At 46.1% G+C, this 18,776-nt stretch overlaps 1 protein-coding gene across 1 annotated transcript; it reads right to left on the minus strand.

The window, feature by feature from the left end:
• Window positions 1-8,198: 8,198 nt before the first annotated feature.
• On the minus strand, window positions 8,199-15,381 carry LOC119364570. Its single transcript, XM_037630054.1, has 4 exons — window positions 15,113-15,381; window positions 13,979-14,231; window positions 11,318-12,455; window positions 8,199-10,895 (listed from the first exon to the last, which is right to left on the minus strand). Exons 2-4 carry the CDS (start codon window positions 14,137-14,139, stop codon window positions 8,493-8,495), a joined length of 3,702 nt encoding a protein of 1,233 aa, XP_037485951.1. The 5' UTR covers window positions 14,140-14,231; window positions 15,113-15,381; the 3' UTR covers window positions 8,199-8,492.
• Window positions 15,382-18,776: the final 3,395 nt, after the last annotated feature.

Raw genomic sequence — 18,776 nt, forward strand, 5'->3', positions numbered from 1 at the left:
GGAATTGTTTCTGGCCCCCGGTGTTCGGCTGGCGAGGTTCGCCTTCGTCTTCGCTTGGTGTTTGGCTTCCCTTGTGTTCGGCGTTTAACTTGTCGGCCTGTGTGAAGACCCAACATTCTCGGTGGGTATGATTTGCAGGTTTGTCAGAAGTGCCATGGATTTGGCACAACCTGTCCAGGACTTTATTCAGGCCGGATGGTCCCTCTTTACTGCCCTTAAATGGCTTCTTCCCTTGACCAGGTTGAGAGCCCTTGAATCCGGCGTTAACCACCGTGTTGTCCGGACTATCGTTATTCCGATGTTTGTGCTTAGTGCGTCGTGGCTTCCCGTTGCCATCTCGAATTTCGGATGTGCCTGGGTCGCTGGTGCCTCTACGGGCCAACCAGCTGTCCTCGCCCACACAAAATCGGGTCATAAGGTTTGTTAAGGCTGCCATAGTTCTCTGGTTTTTTTGGCCGAGGTGTCTGGCAAGCAACTCGTCTCGGATACTGTGTTTTAAGGCCGCTAAGGCTTCGGCATTCGGACAGTCGACAATTTGATTCTTCTTAGTGAGGAATCTGTTCCAAAGCTTGCGGGCTGACTCTCCGGGCTGCTGTATTATGTGACTTAAATCATCAGCATCCGGAGGCCGGACATAGGTCCCTTGAAAGTTGGCCCTGAAAGCATCCTCAAGTTCCTCCCAACTTCCAATTGAGCTGTCGGGGAGGCTTTTCAGCCAATGACGAGCTGGTCCTTTTAACTTGAGGGGGAGGTATTTGATGGCGTGGAGGTCATTCCCACGAGCCATGTGTATGTGAAGGATAAAATCTTCAATCCAGACCCCAGGGTCCGTCGTTCCGTCGTTCCGTCGTATGACTCTATATTCACGGGTTTGAATCCCTGTGGAAATTCATGATCCAGCACCTCATCCGTGAAGCACAGGGAGTGTGCAGCCCCTCTGTATCTGGCCGTGTCGCGGCATGCTGTCGGCTGTTGTTGCTCCCGGTGTTGATTCCGGACTGGTATTCGATCAGTATGATCATTGTGGTGACCATAATCCCGCGTCAGAGCACGTCCTCTAGACCCATATATGGATCTGGCCGCACTGGCCTTTTTGTCCACGAGCTCTCGTAAATCGTGTGTGGTATCGATGGCTGCTCTATCGCGGCCATGAGGTGGTTGGTCCGGCTGAGTAGCCGTATTGTTTTTTGGTCGAACGGGTGCTGCGGCTTCATAGTAGAATTCAGGTAGCAGTTTGCGCTTTGGGTAGCTCTTTGTGTGGTGATTATCGCCACATTTCCCTTTGGTGTCCAGCACCTTATTCCATCTTCGGTTGAGCGTATCCTGCGCGGCCTTAAGCCTTTGCTTCTGCTTCTTCAGGCTCCGTGCTGTGGCCAGGAGTTTTCTGCGGAGGTTATCTTGTTCCGAACGTTCTTCCGGGATGATGAACGCATCGTCAACCGGACTGTTCTCCTCTTTGGAGGTAGTATGATGAGTTCGGCCCTCTGGATTGTTGTGATTGAGCGTCTGCTCCGGGCTGTGTTCGGCATGACCTGGCTTATCCTGCTCCATCGTTGGGTCCCTATGGTCGTTGTTGCCTTCGGAGTCAACCGGAGTGTCATCCTGTTTTGGGTTGTTATCGCTATTTTTACTGTGACTGGTCTTAAGGCGGTGCTTGCGCCGTCGTTTTTGCTTTTGTCCGGGGGGTTTATCCTCCGTCGTGTCCTTTTTGTCACCATTGTCTTCTTTGGGCGTGTCCACCATATAGACATCGTCTGATGAAGTGGCTGTCCAGCGCCTCGTGGGCGGTGGTTCCAGATCGTCCCCTGCATCAACGTCCATACCATCGATGTTATTGGGGTCGAAGTCAAGCATGTCTGTTAGGTCATCGACAGTGGCTACAAAGTGGGTGGTGGTTGGGTTGCGATTTTCCTCGTCCTCCGTATCCCACACGGGCCGGACATAGTTCGGCCAGGAGTCTCCTGACAGAGAGAGGGACCTTAATGAATTTAGCACGTCTTCGAAGGGTGAGTGCTGAAAGATATCCGCGGCGGCGCACTCCATAACCGGAGCCCAGTTAGATTCGGTGGGCACGGATGCGCGCGGTCCGGAACACACAACCAGAGATGAGTCCAGGGGTCCGAAGATACAGATCCCTTTAGGGGAGGAGTCTGTGTTCGGCTCCAACGCCGAGGAGTATGCGGCCTCCGGGGCGGGGTCCATCCACCCGTCCTCGGAAGGCACGACCTGCTCTGGAACGAAGTCTGGAGCCGTAGCAGGTGCGATATCCCGGATACTGTCCGTCGGCAGATCTAGGTCATGCACGTCGTGATCATTCGGCGCTCCTAACACGGGCTCGAATCCGTCGAAGATCAAGTCTCCGCGGATGTCAGCAGTGTAGTTTAGATTTCCAAACCTGACCTGATGGCCAGGGGCGTAGCTATCGATCTACTCCAGATGGCCAAGCGAGTTGGCCCGCAGTGCGAAGCCTCCGAACACGAAGATCTGTCCGGGGAGGAAGATCTCACCCAGGACGGCGTGGTTGAAGGTTGGAGAAGCCATCTAGCCTTACTGCGACAACACAGAGGAACTCTCAATGAAAGCACCAATGTTGGTGTCAAAACCGGCGGATCTTGGGTAGGGGGTCCCGAACTGTGCGTCTAAGGCTAATGGTAATAGGAGGCTGGGGACACGATGTTTACCCAGGTTCAGGCCCTCTCGATGGAGGTAATACCCTACTTCTTGCTTGATTGATCTTGATGATATGAGTATTACAACAGTTGATCTACCACGAGATTAGAGAGGCTAAACCCTAGAAGCTAGCCTATGGTATGATTGTTGTTGTTTCATACGGACTAAACCCTCCGGTTTATATAGACACCGGAGGGGGCTAGGGTTACGCAAAGTCGGTTACAGAGAAGGAGATCTATAATCCGGATCGCCAAGCTTGCCTTCCACGCCAAGGAGAGTCCCATCCGGACACGGGACGAAGTCTTTAATCTTGCATCTTCACAGTCCAACAGTCCGGCCAAAGTATATAGTTCGACTCTCCAGATACCCCCTTATCCAGGACTCCCTCAGGGACTATCTCCCTGACTTGGATGGATGGCACGACATGTTGGAGTGATTGTCGATATATGACAATGTGTCCGTTTAGTCCATACTTTCTGTATGACAAAACTTTGAGTTATGCACGACGAAACTTTATTTGTGATATAATTAAACTGTCCTCCTCGACTAGCGAAGATCACTCTAGTTAGGGCATTTTGGGTATGATGAACTTTGTTATTTATGCTTATGATATGTTGCTTCTATTTTTGCCAAGTCTGTCTCTTTCTGTTGCTCAACTATATATGTTGCATATCATCGACTCATGTGACGATGCAGATGCATAGATCATTGATGGCGAAGAAGTGCTACGCCAGGAGTATACGACGAGTGGCCGCAGTGTCAGGCCTAGGTGTACCAGTTTCCGGTTTCCGAGCGACAGCCAGTAGTTAGTTTAGGTTCACGCTAATGCGAGAGAGGGATACGAACTCATGTACTGCATAGTTCCGCTCTCACTCATAGTGATAGCTCTTCTCGCGTATATCATTGTTTAGATGGATGACGATGTAGTTGCAAGTAACCGAGACTTGTATCGCAATTTTTGAGATGATGACGAGAGACCACTTTGTGTTAGATGATGATTAAGATGATGACATGATTTGATGAGACTATTTGTATGTATATGATATGATTGCATTTGTATGTGTATGATATGCTAAATATTATTGTACAAAGCCTATTCAAATACAAAACAAATATGCAGGAAAAAAACAGAAACTAATAAAATTAGCAGTAGCGAGGGGAATAAAGTTAGCAGTAGCGCTCCCTTACCAGTAGCGCTTCCTACTAAAAAGTGCTGCAGATATTAGCAGCAGCGCTCTACACTAAAGATCGCTACTGCTAGCCATGTATAGCAGTAGCGTGGGATGACACGTGCTACTGCTATATGTTAGTTGTAGCGCCTTATCAGTAGCGCGGCATTCCGAGGCAAAATACCCGCGCTACTGGTAGGGTTTTCCCTAGTAGTGCTGGGTCGAAAAAACGTGACCAGACAACCCGCCCGGGCGTATGAGACGGTTTTAAGAGGTCCGGCTATAGATGCTCTAAGCTCCCTTGATTTCCTTTCCTCTAGTGGCTCGGGGCTGAGGGGAGCGTTGTTAGGCCCATTTATCAATGTGTCCATTGCTTAGGTGCGTATTAATATTAGTATGTTATTGCGTCTCTCAACTGCAAAGTATATGTATATATTATACTCCTATTTATGTTTACTCCGCATATACATTTTGTCCTCGGTCAAACTCATTGTAAGTTTGACCAAGTTTCCAAAAAAAATTACATGCACAATACAAAATCAGTATCATTAGATCTATCACGGAACATATTTCTAAATATAAACTTGATCAGACTTTACAAAGTTTGACTTCAGAGAAATCTAATACGTGAAGTAAAAAGAAACAAATGTAGTATATAAAAACATTACTGTGATTCTCAATTTTCTTCTAGATACCGATATCACATGCCTTAAAGCAAGGCCAACCTACTGTACAGATGAACTGAAGATGGGCATGGCGTTTTCGCTCTAGGGAGCATTTGTTGATGAATAGTAAATTAAAAACAAATAGAAAACTACTTTAGAAAATGTTAAAAAAAATTCATGTCCATGTTAGCGTTCAAAACATGCATGAAAATTTTCATGAGCGATGGAACAATAGTCTTTCGTCAATGGAAAAACAAAGCTAAGTAGTCGAGAAATGTAAGAAAATGTCGTCCAACTTGTTTTTTTACACAGATTGAAATGCTTTGGCCTTTTAAACATGAATATGTGCATGTTTCACTTTTTAATATTTTTTTGTCATTTACAAAAAATAATCAGTAAACATGACCAGAATGCTTCCAAGAGCCAAATTGAATACTCCCTCCATTTCATAATGTAGTGCATATATATTTTTTGAAAAGTCAAATCACACAAACTTTGACCGAATATTTTGAGAAAAACATTTTCATCTAGAATGCCAAGCATATATCATTAGATTCATTATAATAAGTATTTTCATATTTTAGATATTTGGTATTATAGATATAAATAGTTTTCTGCATAAACTTGGTCAAAGTTCGTAAATTTTGAACTATACACTATATTATGGAACGGAGGGAGTATTTGAATATATACCAAAATATGACGGCTCTGTCTTTTACAATGCATGCAAAAGGCCGATGACAGATAGCTCATCCAACTTGATTCGTCAACGTATTTCATTCCGTGGTAATATGCACGAATCATCCAATGAACTAACAATTTAACATATGATCAACAATATTATATAAGATAATTAACTAACAATTACAGACAATAAGTGAGCCGACCGTAATAAAACCACATACAAAATAAATAGACGAGACTTATCTCGCGACTGAAGAATGACGCGGTAAAGCGCGTGTCACAGTCTAGTATATCTTCATGACGGTTTGATCGGGTCTCTTTTCTCCGGTCCTCCTTCATCAATGCATGACCGATTTAATCGGTCTCTCTTTCTTCCATTAGTCCATAATCTTTAATATTAATTATGCGCCATTAACAGTGTTGGGCAACTTGTTGATTCCTCCATCTCGATACATAGGACACGCGCATAGTTCTAGGTTGTGAATTTGACTAACTAAAAGCATATCATTGAATACATATGAGAATACGTGTGAATATTGTGAGCCTATTCTACTAACATTCCTTAAGACCTTATTCTACTAGCAAAAAGATTATTGTACTGACACCCTCATATGAACCGACAACCCCAACAAAAATTTCCCTCCCACCAACATCCCACCTTCTTCCCCACGCCCCCATCCCCTTGAACCTTATTCTATCTTAATGGAGCCGTCACCGCCTCGTCTTTGTGAACATGACATAAACCCTAAATAACTCAACAACAAAAGAACATCTAAAAACGAAGCAAGAGCCCTCCCACCGGCTAAGTCCGAAATCCACTGCGCCTCTACAGCCCTAAGTCCACAAGAGACGAGGCAGATCGATGACGGCATCGGTAGAAGGTGGGGGAGCCCTAGTATTCCCTATGTATATACAAGCTTAAAGAGTCTAAGGGCATTTCCAACGGCGACCCTCAAACCGCCTGCATACGGCCATACAGTGACATCCGAACCGCAGAAGTCATCGAACGCATAGTTATATCCGTCTGCAGGATGGTCCGGACGTGCTTTCTTCCGCAAACCGGAGACAAACGTGAGGAGGGGGGCTTTGCGAGCGTCCGGACATCACCTACACCCGCTTCTAACCACCCTGGCCCACCCAAACCCCCACCCGCCCCTCCCGTGCTTTCCATCCCATGCATCGTGTAGCTTGCCACGCCGCATTCATGTCGGCCCAGAGCATGCAGCATCCAGCATTGATGCCCACGATTTGACCAGACGGGAGGGAGGCGCATACGAACGCAGCCTCTCACTAACGGCATTGAAGCGCCACGCTAGCCGAGAGAGGGCACCCGCCGCTCGCCCGGTTGAACACGCCCCATCGCGGCATTCAAACAGCCACAAGCTGCCGGCCTTCCTCCATTAAAACACGCGCATGTACCGAAAAACCTACTCCAGTCACACGTCCGTTCACGAGTCGCACGTCATTAAACACAACGCTGGTTCGCTCAAGTCGTCCTCCCGCTATTATTTAAACGATGCCAGCAGTCGAGCAAAAACGCACCACACTCTACACCCATCTCCTGCTTGCACACCATTTTTTCCACAAACTCCATGGCATCCGCAAGCAGGAAGTCGAGTTCTCCGGCATATAAGCTGGCTGGGTGGCCCGTCGAGCACGCCGGATACAAGCCATGCAACTCTCTGGTCCGCCTCAGTCGGCGATCCAGGCGACTGCAGGCTAGCTCGCGCAGGCAGAAGCTCCAAGCCGACGAGTCGTTCAGCAACTCACCACTCCAAACCAGCTTGCGGATTAGTGGTGTGTTGCTCCAAGCCGGCATGCGGTGGACCACGACGACACAGGCATCGTGACTGGCGTGGACGACGCCGTGTCGCCCCGCCCCTCTCGTGCTGCTGCTGCTCGCGCCATCCGCCGTCGATGTGTCCATGACCACGCCCTGCCAGCGGAGGTCGGCGGTGCGGCGTCCAACACGTCCGCGCCCGCCGAAGTCCTCGAAGAGAAGTAGAACACGGGAGGCCGCCCGCTGCTTGGCTCCATGAAGGCCACCGCCGAGGCAACACCGGCGTATAGTCAGTGTCTTGCCCTGCTCAACGCATACCATCGGCAACCCCTGCCTCGGCTTCACGGATGTGGAACCCCCAATCACCTCCACCCGAAGCACCCCCTTTGCCACCCCGACGAGCGGCGCATCCAGACATAGGGCAGATACGGGGAGGGCTCATGGCAGTCCGACGAGCGAGCTGCCGGACTTGGAGAAAACAAAGGGATCCGTCACGGCCGACCGTAGACTAGTGTAGTGTATCCATATCGTGGGAATGAAGCTCCACGCGGCCGGACGTGCAAAGAATTTTAGATAGTTTAGTTAAAGTATTTTTAAAATGTAATGAATTTTGTCCGGTTTATATGAATTCCAATGTGTTTGCATGAATTTTAATCCAGTTTGTTGAAAAAGTGTTTGAAATGTACGCGGACTGCGTTGGATGACAATTGAAATGTATGCGGACTGTGTTGGATGACAATCTGGAGATGCCCAAGGGCCTCTTCAGAGTCCCTACGCTCCACCACTCCACTCCCGAAGCAGGTGGAGCTGCAATTCAAAACCGTGGAGTGAGCAAATAGGTACTCTACAGATCCTTAATTCTGGGGAGCTGATGGATTGCCAAACAGCTCCTAAATTTCAGTTAGCAATCCCTCGAAAAAATGTTTCAGTTAGCAACAATGGTCGAACCAAACTATAAATTGGATGCTTAAAATATTAGAAATTGGTGCATTTTTCTCCTCGAAACATGATTTGGCCTCACAAAGGACATCGGTAGCTACTCCAAATTAGCTCATAAACTGGATAAATACAGTTGCGCAAATCGCTTTGTTGTTCTCCGTGCAATGCAAATTAGTTCATTATGTTACCTTGGCAACATATACTGCAGTTGCACCAGGTACCATAAACTGGCGACGAACTTCCCACGGAGCAGAGTGGAAGATAAGTACCAAAAAGAAAGAAGAGGAAAACTCGCCAGTAATCGTAATATTATTGGCTTATTTGATAAATAGTGAAATGTATGCTTGGTCACTATTGGAAAAAATACCATGCTATAATGTACTGCAACTTTGCAGAATGTAATTAAAACACTTTGAGGGCAAATATGTGTACCTGAAAAGACAACTAAAGAAAGCAAATCTATGTGGAAAAAAAATCCTGTTGAGAGTCAGGCATCTTAAGACGGGTTCATCACTGATCCCAGTATTTTAGACCCATCACAAATCTCATTTTCAAGTTCTCTTGGTCATTTGGGTTACTGAGTAGTCACCGTAAATCCTGCCGATAGTAGACACGTGGGTTTATGTAACCTTGTGGAGGCTGGACACGAGACGGGGTGAGATGTAAGGATTGGCTATATCTGACTTGCTGCCTTTGAGCACCAAACATTGGGAAAACAGGCATCGATCCAGCAAAATTCTCCCTTGGCAAAATTTGCATCGGCGGTGGATGGCAGTAAAATGGCCTGGGCCCAAAATTGTTTGGGACAGAGATTGATGTTGGATAGGTTCCAGTGGGAGGATGCATACTGACTTGTGGCTCACTTCTGCATTCAGGAGGATCATCATTAATCATGATAACCTCTTTCATCATGTAGGTAGGGTGATGCATGACTGGAGCAGGGTTCCTATATGGTTTCTGCAGAGAATGATGATTAGATTTCACCATGAAACCACCATGCATTGGAGGCCCAACAAAGTTGCCAGCTTGAACACTTGGAAGGGGAATCTGGTGACTTGCTGATGGAGTTCTGTCGATGAATGCAGAATGACTATGTTGGTAGTCTGGAGGCACAAAACTATCAGGTGGCATGTAATTCCCTCCCACCATATAGTCTGGCTTTGGAGCTTGAGGACGCCCACTCTCCTGGCTGTTCATCACCATCAAGTTCTTGCCCATCAGTCTCAACATAGGACTTGGCGGCGATGGAAGCTGAGTTTGCAGTGCTGGTCTGATACAATCTGTCGCATAAGACAGGGAGCTCATGGAAGATTCAGTAAAAACTTTGCCAGTTAATAGCTGACCATGTGAATCTAAGTAAGGGTTTGAATTTGTGTCTGTTCTTTGGTATGTGCTGAAAGATGATGATGTCCGTAAACCCATGTGCAATTGTGGAACTTGTTTTCTAGCAAAAGTGTCTGATCTGGCTGTTGAACTTTCATGGTCTAAGTGAGACTCCCTGGAGATGCTCTCACGACAAGAGCAGCAATACAACTTCTCCTTAGCCAACTGTTCACCTTCTCTTGCTGGAGGCATCGACTTCGTCTCCTGATTTGAGCTCCCAGACATGCTCTTTTCAAGTGTCCTAACATTTACGGTCGATTGGCCTGGTCCTGACTCTTCATTTCTTGAACCATTCAAAGCAACTGGAGAAGACATAGTTGAGGCAACCGAAATAGGAGAGTCTGATGAGTCCCGACCAAATGCCAAAAAAACATGATCTTGGTTAGAGTCTTCTCTGTTCGACGTTATTGACGAGTTATCCCGAGGAGTTGCAAGACCCATTTCCCTGTTATTAGTTACGCAGGTGCTAGATTCCTTAGTTGAAGCTGGGTCTACCTGACATTCCTCCATCTCATTATTGGTAACAATGTTTGACACATGAGTATGTGTGGATTGCTTAGTGGAGCATTGATCCTGCATTGATGAACTTCCTTTGGGCACAGTTTTGCTATTTTCAAGACTCAAAGAACCACTACTTATTGCACTGCAACAGTCCTCATGAGTATTTCTGGAGACCGAGGTACATTGCATTTGAGTTGCATGTTCTTCACCTTCAGAATCCATATGCGTACTTGTTGTTTGTTGTGTCACATCATGCTGATGATCCCCTTGCCCCAATGCCGGCACGTCAGTTCCATAAGAGATATCATTATCTGTGGTATCTTCTTGGGTATGCTTTACAACCTCATCTGATGTGCCATTATTAGTAACGCTGAAGGTATTGTTCACATGTCTGTGATCAAGTTCATGCTCTTGACCAAAATCATTGACTAGCCCACTAACAGAAGGTGAAAAGTCACGCTTGCGAGTCCTCGATACAGATCTGTGCTTTCTTAACACCTTAGAAGTAGACACTGCCCTCTTTGAGTCATTACTCAGACCTCTAATGGAAACAGAAAGACAAGGTTCAGAGCATTTTGTCGAGGTGGAATTCCTCACTGTATCATACTTATCAGACCTAGAAGCTTCTCTTCTTCCAATCTCCTTAATTTTTCTCTTCGCAAGAGTAGCAGCTGATCTAGGTACTTTTGGGAAGGCACTGCTGGATGAAGGATTTTCTGATGACCATCTGGGAATTGATCTGAATAATCTTGAAGAACCCTTTTCCTGATCATCATTTCCATTGACTTCCAAAGTGGTGGCTGTCTCTTCTGTTGACCGTGAAGAAAATACCTCAGTATAACTTTCTGTAATTTGAGGATCATCAAAGCCACCAATCATGCGGCTCCTAGCCAATTTCTTTGTTCCGGGTTTCATGCTATCTGACGATGTATTATTTGACTTTCTGCTCAAATTGTTAGTGATACCCGAACGTTTGGAGCACACCCATTGCCTTATAGTTCCCGAACGACCACAACTGCTGCTTTCAGTAGGTTTCTGTGTACGCATGGTCAGCTCCTCCTCAGAGGTGTCAGCATGGATATCCTCATCTGGGTATAATTCAACCTGGACATGTATCAAAGGAATAAATGAACGGAAATATTATTGAATAAAATAGACTGGAGAGGAAGCTAACATCATATGCGATTTGGTAGATAAATTCAGTAACATAAATAAAAATTCCACCAACCAACATGGCATCTGTAAAATCAAAATGATTCATGAACTAAATTAACCCACAGAGAATGCATTTTGAATACTACTGTGACTTTTCAAGCTTCTGACAGAAGCAAGCTCAAATAAAATTAGCAAGCATGTCAATCAACATAATCTGAACCATAATCTAAGAGGTCTAAGTAATTATGAGTCATGCGTGAACTCCAAGGAACCAAAATGGTTTAGGTCCAAGGATAAGGCTATGTAAGCTAAACACAAAACCTACTTAAATTACAGTAAAATATACGCATGAAACTAACTAAATTGTATACCTGAGATTTCAAATGGTTTAGTCGGTTGCACTTCTTTCCATGTACCTTGAACTTTTTATTCCTAAATGATATAGATTCCAAGGATGTCTTTTTCATCAATGTACTCTTTCCAGTCTGGTGCTTTTCAACTTGCTTTAAACCATCATTCCCCAAGACCAAAGGTGCACCAATAGGCTTGGATAAAATTCTGATTTTTATGCCATTTGAATCAACATAGACATCACTATCTCTTTCACTATCTTTTGCTTCAGATGGTACCACTCGTGGGCTACGGTTCTTAGTGCAAACCACCTTGTTCACAGCTGGCACAGACAAATCGATAGCCCAGTTAGTCCCGTTCCTCCGATCAAGGTCATCAAGAGTGTATGGAAGGGCTGTCTTGTAAATGTCCACCATCAGTTGCATCTTCCTCTGCTTCACTTTTGGCTTCACAATAACCGTCTCTACTACTGGTTCGGCATTAGACACAGCATAAAGGCACTGATCTATGTGTGCATTCAAAGTGGTATTTGATGGAGAAGAGAAGACTTTGCAAACAGGACAGGTATTTGAAGCCTTTGGATTCAAAACCGAGCTAGAGTAGTATGATAAATCTTTTCTCTGACGGATATCTGTCATAGAGCCTGACTTGACTAGCAACTTGCCCTTCTTTTCTGAAGTCTCACGTGATGAGCCAAGACTTTTCAAATAGGGTCGAGCAACCTCTGTCCGCGAACTTCCTTTGGTGCAAATATTATCTTCCTGATATGCTTGTATAGCCTCGCTAGTATCACCTAATTCATTTACATTTCCATCTTGGTCAGTACCAGTCTTCCCACCCTCTGTAGGAGTGTATTGAGATGGACCAAGTGACTCATCTGCTGATTGACATGACTGGAGGTTGATACCAGCTGTATTCACATTTGTCAAACCAGCTTCTCTAGCCTTTACCAAATCAACAAAAGCATCGGCTTCTGGGCATGCAGCAGACTGCTCAGAGTCTACGCAAGTATAGAAAGACCTTGACCGGAGCAAATTGGGAGGCTCGAATGGAGGCAGTAGATCTTTAACTCCACGCTTCAAGCAAAGTTCCAGCGACTGCGGGTGGAAAGGCCAACTTCTCTTGATGCCTTTGCTCCTCGAATCAAAAACATAATCTCTGGGAAGATAAAAACAGCCGCATTAGCATAAAAAATACTGAAAACATTTCCTTCAAATGATTTGGATGAACAACAAATTTAAGTAAATTTTGTTCAAATGATTCAGATTTAAATTGATTTATGTTTAACATAAATTCATGCCCAAGTAAGCCAACCTGAACTAGAATACAAATTTCAAAGTGTCACCGCCACAAGGGGATTTATCTTTCTTTAACAACACAGCCACACCTTCCTCTATAGAATACCGTAAACACTGAAGCTCTTGGAATGAGATGGTGGGTGTTTAGACACAGCGACTCCGGAAGAAAAAAGATAAACTATACGGAGCCTGACAGAAGAGCCAAGTCCAATAGACCCCACCCATTGCTCACATGGACGCTATCCCTTGATGATCACAAGAATCCCACAACTGCTATCATCTCACTCAAAAAAAAGCCGGCTGTGTTCCTTTGTGGCATGTTTGCCATTGGCACTACTTGCCCATAGCCGCATGCGAGGAGACTGCAACCTTTCGCCACATCGCACATGCAAATGAGCAACATACCAGAAAGTGGCACGCAGTCTCCAAGGTGTTTTTGCAGAACCAGCACTACTTGTCATTGGGGATGCCCAGTGGCGGAACCAGCTTGTCGAGCCGGGGCAAGGTCTGATAGTTGCACTCTCGGTGAGCAAATGCCCATAAGAACTGACGTTGAAACCCTGAAGCAGTGATTACACTAATGGGGGCTTCTCCAGTGGAGCAGCTGCCCAAGCTGGCCGGGCTGTAGCTCCGTCACTCGGGATGGCTTTTCGCACGTCCGCCGTTGGGATATGCTCCTGCATGAACAACGAGCTAAAGAACCAGCAATTCTACAGCACCCACACTTTCCAAATAAGCTTCAAGAATGGGTGTCTTATTACGCTCTCAAAATATGCCCTATAAATTACTTTGGCATCACATATAATAGAATCCGCTACACCGCATCCAATAGGGTAACCCGGTTCTTGCTTTTACCCCCACGCCACTAACCAGAAGCATTGACACTTCTTCTCCAGTAAACCATATATGCCACGTATAGTATTCAAACGGCTTAAGTAATGGTCAACTGGACTATGTCAAAAGGAGGGAAAAGGAGACGAAAACATCAATAAGGAACTAAAATCACCATATCTATTTACAGCATAACATCACTAAGTAGGAAAAAAGATAAGAAAAAATAAATAAAAGCAAACGTTAGCTGTAAACAGCTGTCAAATTAGATTCATGGAACAAGGAATCCCTTTTGCATGTTTCAGTTTCTTGGATCCTTTCCCCCCATACCCACAGCCAGACAGCCTCATCCCATAGCCAGTCAGACACCCACCACAACAACACAGATTAACCCCATGAAAGCAACAGTGCACACCCAATAATTAATCCGTGCGGTGCGTATGGATCGGAAAGACGCAAATCCACGATTTTAAGAAAATAATAAACCCCAAGCTGCTAAACCATATCACAAGGTACTAAATCAATAATCAGAAAGTCCCTCTTATTTCTCACCTTATGGAGAAGGTGGGACACGGTTGGACACGATCCACATGATCTTGGTGTGCCGACTCGGGCGAGTCGGCGGCGTGGAACGTTGTTGGATCAGCACCCACACCCCGAACCACAGACTGGGACGAGCACGAGGGGCCTGAAGGGTGGTCACTGGATAGCATCGATCTGGTGAATGTAACGAGGTAGTAAGTTCACCTGGTGGAAAGCAAGAACCTTTGCTTGCTTGGCTGCCCCCAACTACCTCATCAGGCACCTGCAAACAGAAACCAAGACCCATGTTATTTCATGTCCACCCATCAGACGAGCTCTTCTCGGGGAATCTATCGTGTCATTTTATGTGGAAGGGAGATGGAGGAGGGATTGGAGTGGAGAGGGGGAGAGAAGAAGAGGGGTGGAAGACAAGTTACTCTTAGATTAGTCGAAGACGAAACCACATGAAATATCAGTAGAGTCTAAAGCACAAGTGGGTTGGTGGGCAAATCAAGAAGTGGATTAGTGGGAAGCTTACACAGGTCACACAGCTCTTGCAAGAATTTGCAGAAAGGCAGTATGAGGTAACAAGAGATGAACAGTTGCTAAGCACATGAGGTTAGCTTATCTGGTTACTGCTTTGTTGATGGGAAAAAAATAGACAAAAAGATGGAGAAAAGGAGGAGGGAGGGGTAGTTTAACCAGGGAACATATGTGGTGAGAAATCAACACAAGGATTTTGCTGCATAATCTCGGCCTCTCTCTGGCCCAAAAGGGGATTTTTCTTCAGCCTCGGAAAATAAAGTAGCACTAGCCTAGCTAGCGAAGCACAAAATTAGAAAGAAAGGGCATAATCCGCACCAAATCTACGAAAGGCGAGCAGGAACCAGACCAAGAATCTTCTCCGTGTGGTTAATTAAGACCACCATAAGCATCAAAGGAAAAATAGCTTAAGATCCAGCATGAACAGCGCGAGAAGAAGAAAAACATCCAAAAGGAGATCCACGCACAGCACGGTCCACGCCCCACTCGTCGCAAGAGAAGAAGAAAGAGGGGAGCTAGCGTAGGGGGGAGAGGCAGGAAAAGGAACTCACGGGTCGATCCAAGCGGAGAAATCTCAAGAACAGGCTAACGAATCACAGCAAGATAGTGGAAAGTACTCACCTGTGCTCCTCAAGCCGCGCACGCGCGCCCGCGTCCGGGTAGATCCACCCGGCGACGGGATGCCGGGGCGAGCTGGGGGAGGAGCGTGGAGCTCACTGGCTCAGTATGGGTGGGGGATTTCGATTTGGGGGGGAGAGGGAGAGGAGAGGAGAGGAGAGAGGGAGAGGGGAGAAGCGTGCGAAGTCAGACTACCACCTAATCTATCTCGCCTTCTCTCTCCTGGTTAGCAGTTCCACTCAGCGATAGTATATGCTTTTCTCTTTGACATTTCCACCCAGCAATGGTGGAGTGAGTAAAATTAGCGGTGATGTGAAAGAAAAGGAAGAGAAGGAAACACCAACCACTCGCACCTCGGAGGCATCTGGTTCTCAGGCTCAGCCAACCTAAGCGAGGGGTCTACCACTGTACTGCAGCTCCAGAGATATAGGCCGGCCCGCTAACTTTGACTGGGCCGGCTTTTTAAGTAAAGAACCACGGTTGTGCCGTGTCACATGTCACTGTTTAATTGGCGTATATCGTGTGTTGAATGGTGACACATGTCGCAACATAGAGCTGACATGTGGTTTGTTGGCGAAGTGGAAAATCATCATTCGCCGGGGCTGTTAACAGGTATCGGATTATAAACCCGCACCCGATAACTTAACGACGACCCGTTATGATGGGTGTCATGTGTCGGTTACTCTTGACGAAAACACTTCCATGACACGTCATTTACCATCACAGACGTGAAGGAAGTGGACACTTTTGGGATGATAAATTGACTATTGTCATGGAACACTTCCGCGACAGCACATGTATGACTATCATCATAAAATCGAAACGAATGTACATACATGACAGAAAACCTGACATACTGTGACAAACGTGTGATACCACAGATCCGTTTTTTAGTGGTAAGCGTGATTTTATAACCAAAAAACATGGAAGAGGAGCCTCATGGGCCCCACACGGCCAGGTGGTGCGCCCTAGGGCCTAGGCACACTACTAGGGAGTGTAGGCCCATGGTGGATTGATTAGTCCCTTAAGTGATCCGGTAAAGAAGCAGAAAGGATTCTGACCCTTTTTTTTCATAGATGACGCTGAGTTATTGAACCCATGAGATGAAGGCACCCTTGAAGTCAGAGGTTTCTACCAAGATTTTGCGAGAGAATTAATTCCAGCTTTTGACCAGATCAAAATAAAGTTGACACTAAGAACACTTATAATAAAAACATGCATGGGTATATGTCGGGGGGGGGGGCGACCCCGGGTAGGCTCAAGGAGGCAGGTTAACATTTCAAAACATTCGGGACGGCCCAACTCCCTCGAACCGGCTGGCCCCTCAGTCGGTTCCCCCCTCTAGAGGCCGGCTGGGCGGGGCAGGCCGCCCGGGCCGGGTAGCTATAGGTGGCAGCTGGCGGGGTCAGCGCCCGTCAAATCCAACCATACCAAGTACAAGGACAAGACATCATCCACGTCGTGGAAACGTGGTTACCGCTGACCTTGACGGCTGACGTTGGGGCAGACCGACACTATAGAAGCGTCATGCCACCCATCCCGTGATGATGTGGCCTATAGGCCACAGTACCAAGCAGCCGATGGGACTCGACAACTGATGGGCCCCACGGCCAATATGACCCTGCAGCCGGCGGGCTCCACTGGAGGCCGGGATACGCTTGCAGAAGAGGCCCACCCCTCTTTCTCAAACATTTTGTAACCTAGGAGGCCCAAGTGTAAGGCCTCCAAGGAGCCCCCCCCCCTTTGGGGTGGGACGATCGGCCGATCATTCCACCCACACACGCTCAATGGAGAGAACAGAGACTAGAGCCCTCTTCTTCCTCCTCTGATACAGCTCCAGGAGCAACCTTGTATGCCATGTGTTCATCATAGAGATCCTTGCAAGAGTAGGGGCGTTACCTTGATACGTCTCCAACGTATCAATAATTTTTGATTGTTCCATGTTGTTATATTATCATTCTTGGATGTTTTACAATCATTTTATAGCAATTTTATATCATTTTTTGGGACTAACCTATTGACATAATGCCCAGCGCCAGTTGCTGTTTTTTACTTCGCAGAAAATCAATACCAAACGGAGTCCAAACGCTGCGAAATTTTTTGGAGATTTTTTCTGGACCAGAAGACACCTGTTGGGCGAAAGAAGTACCAGAGGGGGGCTCCGAGGGGAGCACAACCCACCTGGGCACACCTGGGGGCCCAGGCGCGCCCTGGTGGGTTGTGCCCACCTCAGTCGCCTCCTACACCACCTCTTTGCTCTATAAATACCCGAAAATCCAAAAACCCTAGGGGAGTTGATGAAACACAATTCCAGCCGCCGCAAGTTCCACAACCACGAGATCCAATCTAGACACCATCACGGAGGGGTTCATCATCCTCATTGGTGCCTCTCCGATGATGCGTGAGTAGTTCATTGTAGACCTACGGGTCCGTAGTTAGTAGCTAGATGGCTTCATCTCTCTCTTTTGATTCTCAATACAATGGTCTCTTGGAGATCTATTTGATGTAAGTCTTTTTGCGGTGTGTTTGTTGGGATCCGATGAACTTTGAGTTTATGATCAAATCTATTTTATCCATGAAAGTTATTTGAGTTTTGATCTCTTATATGCATGATTACTTATAGCCTCGTATTTCTTCTTCGAATCTCTGGTTTAGTTAGGCCAACTAGATCAATTTTTCTTGCCATGGGAAGAGGTGATTTGTGATGGATTCGAGTGTGCGGTGTTCTTTCCCAGTGACAGAAAGGGCAGCAAGACACGTATTGATCGTTGCTATTACGGATAACAAGATGGGGTCTATTCCTACATGAATAGATCTTGTCTACATCATGTCATCATTCTTATTTCATTACTCCGTTTCTCCATGAACTTAAGACACTAGATGCATGATGGATAGCGGTCGATGTGTGGAGTAATATTAGTAGATGCAGGCAGGAGTCGGTCTACTAATCTTGGACATGATGCCTATATGATGATTATTGCCTGGATATCGTCATAATTATTTGAAGTTCTATCAATTGCCCAACAGTAATTTGTTTACCCGCCTTACACTATTTTTTCTCGAGAGAAGCCACTAGTGAAATCTACGGGCCCCGGGTCTATTCTTTATCATATTTGCTTCGAGATCTATTTTTATTTTGCTTTTGTTTTTAGATCTATTACTCTAAAACCCCAAAAATACCTTGTTGCACTTTTTATTTATTTATTTTATTTTGTTTTATCGAGAGATCTATTTATCCAAAATCATACAAACTAATCTATCTTTTACCCGAGAGGAATTGACAACCCCTCTTACGCATCGGGTTGCAAGTATTTGTCCTTTGTGTGCAGGTACCATTTACATAGTGTTGATTGGTTCTCCTACTGGTTTGATAACCTTGGTTTCATCACTGAGGGAAATACCTACCGTAGTTGTGCTGCATCATCCCTTCCTCTTCGGGGAAAAACTGGCACGGACACGAACCATCAAGAAATGATTGCTAGCGCCGTTGCCGAGGAGACATCATCAACATCTATCAGGTTCCTAATCACAAATCTCATCTCCTTGCAATTTATATTATTTGCCATTTGCCTCTCATTTTCATCTCACCCACTTCACAAAAAAAATTCGCTATGGTGATACGAGTTTTTACGTCGCTCGAACTGAGATCCAATGGCTTGGGAGTAGT

This window comes from Triticum dicoccoides, chromosome 2B (assembly GCF_002162155.2).
Source record: "Triticum dicoccoides isolate Atlit2015 ecotype Zavitan chromosome 2B, WEW_v2.0, whole genome shotgun sequence".
In the NCBI taxonomy this organism is placed as follows: domain Eukaryota; kingdom Viridiplantae; phylum Streptophyta; class Magnoliopsida; order Poales; family Poaceae; genus Triticum; species Triticum dicoccoides.

Coding starts and splice junctions, on each gene's coding strand:
- LOC119364570 (XM_037630054.1), bottom strand. CDS start 14,139: ATGCTATCCAGTGACCACCCTTCAGGCCCCTCGTGCTCGTCCCAGTCT. Junction 12,456..13,978: donor TGTCCCACCTTCTCCATAAG/GTGAGAAATAAG, acceptor TTATCTTCCCAG/AGATTATGTTTTTGATTCGA. Junction 10,896..11,317: donor TAAACCATTTGAAATCTCAG/GTATACAATTTA, acceptor ATACATGTCCAG/GTTGAATTATACCCAGATGA.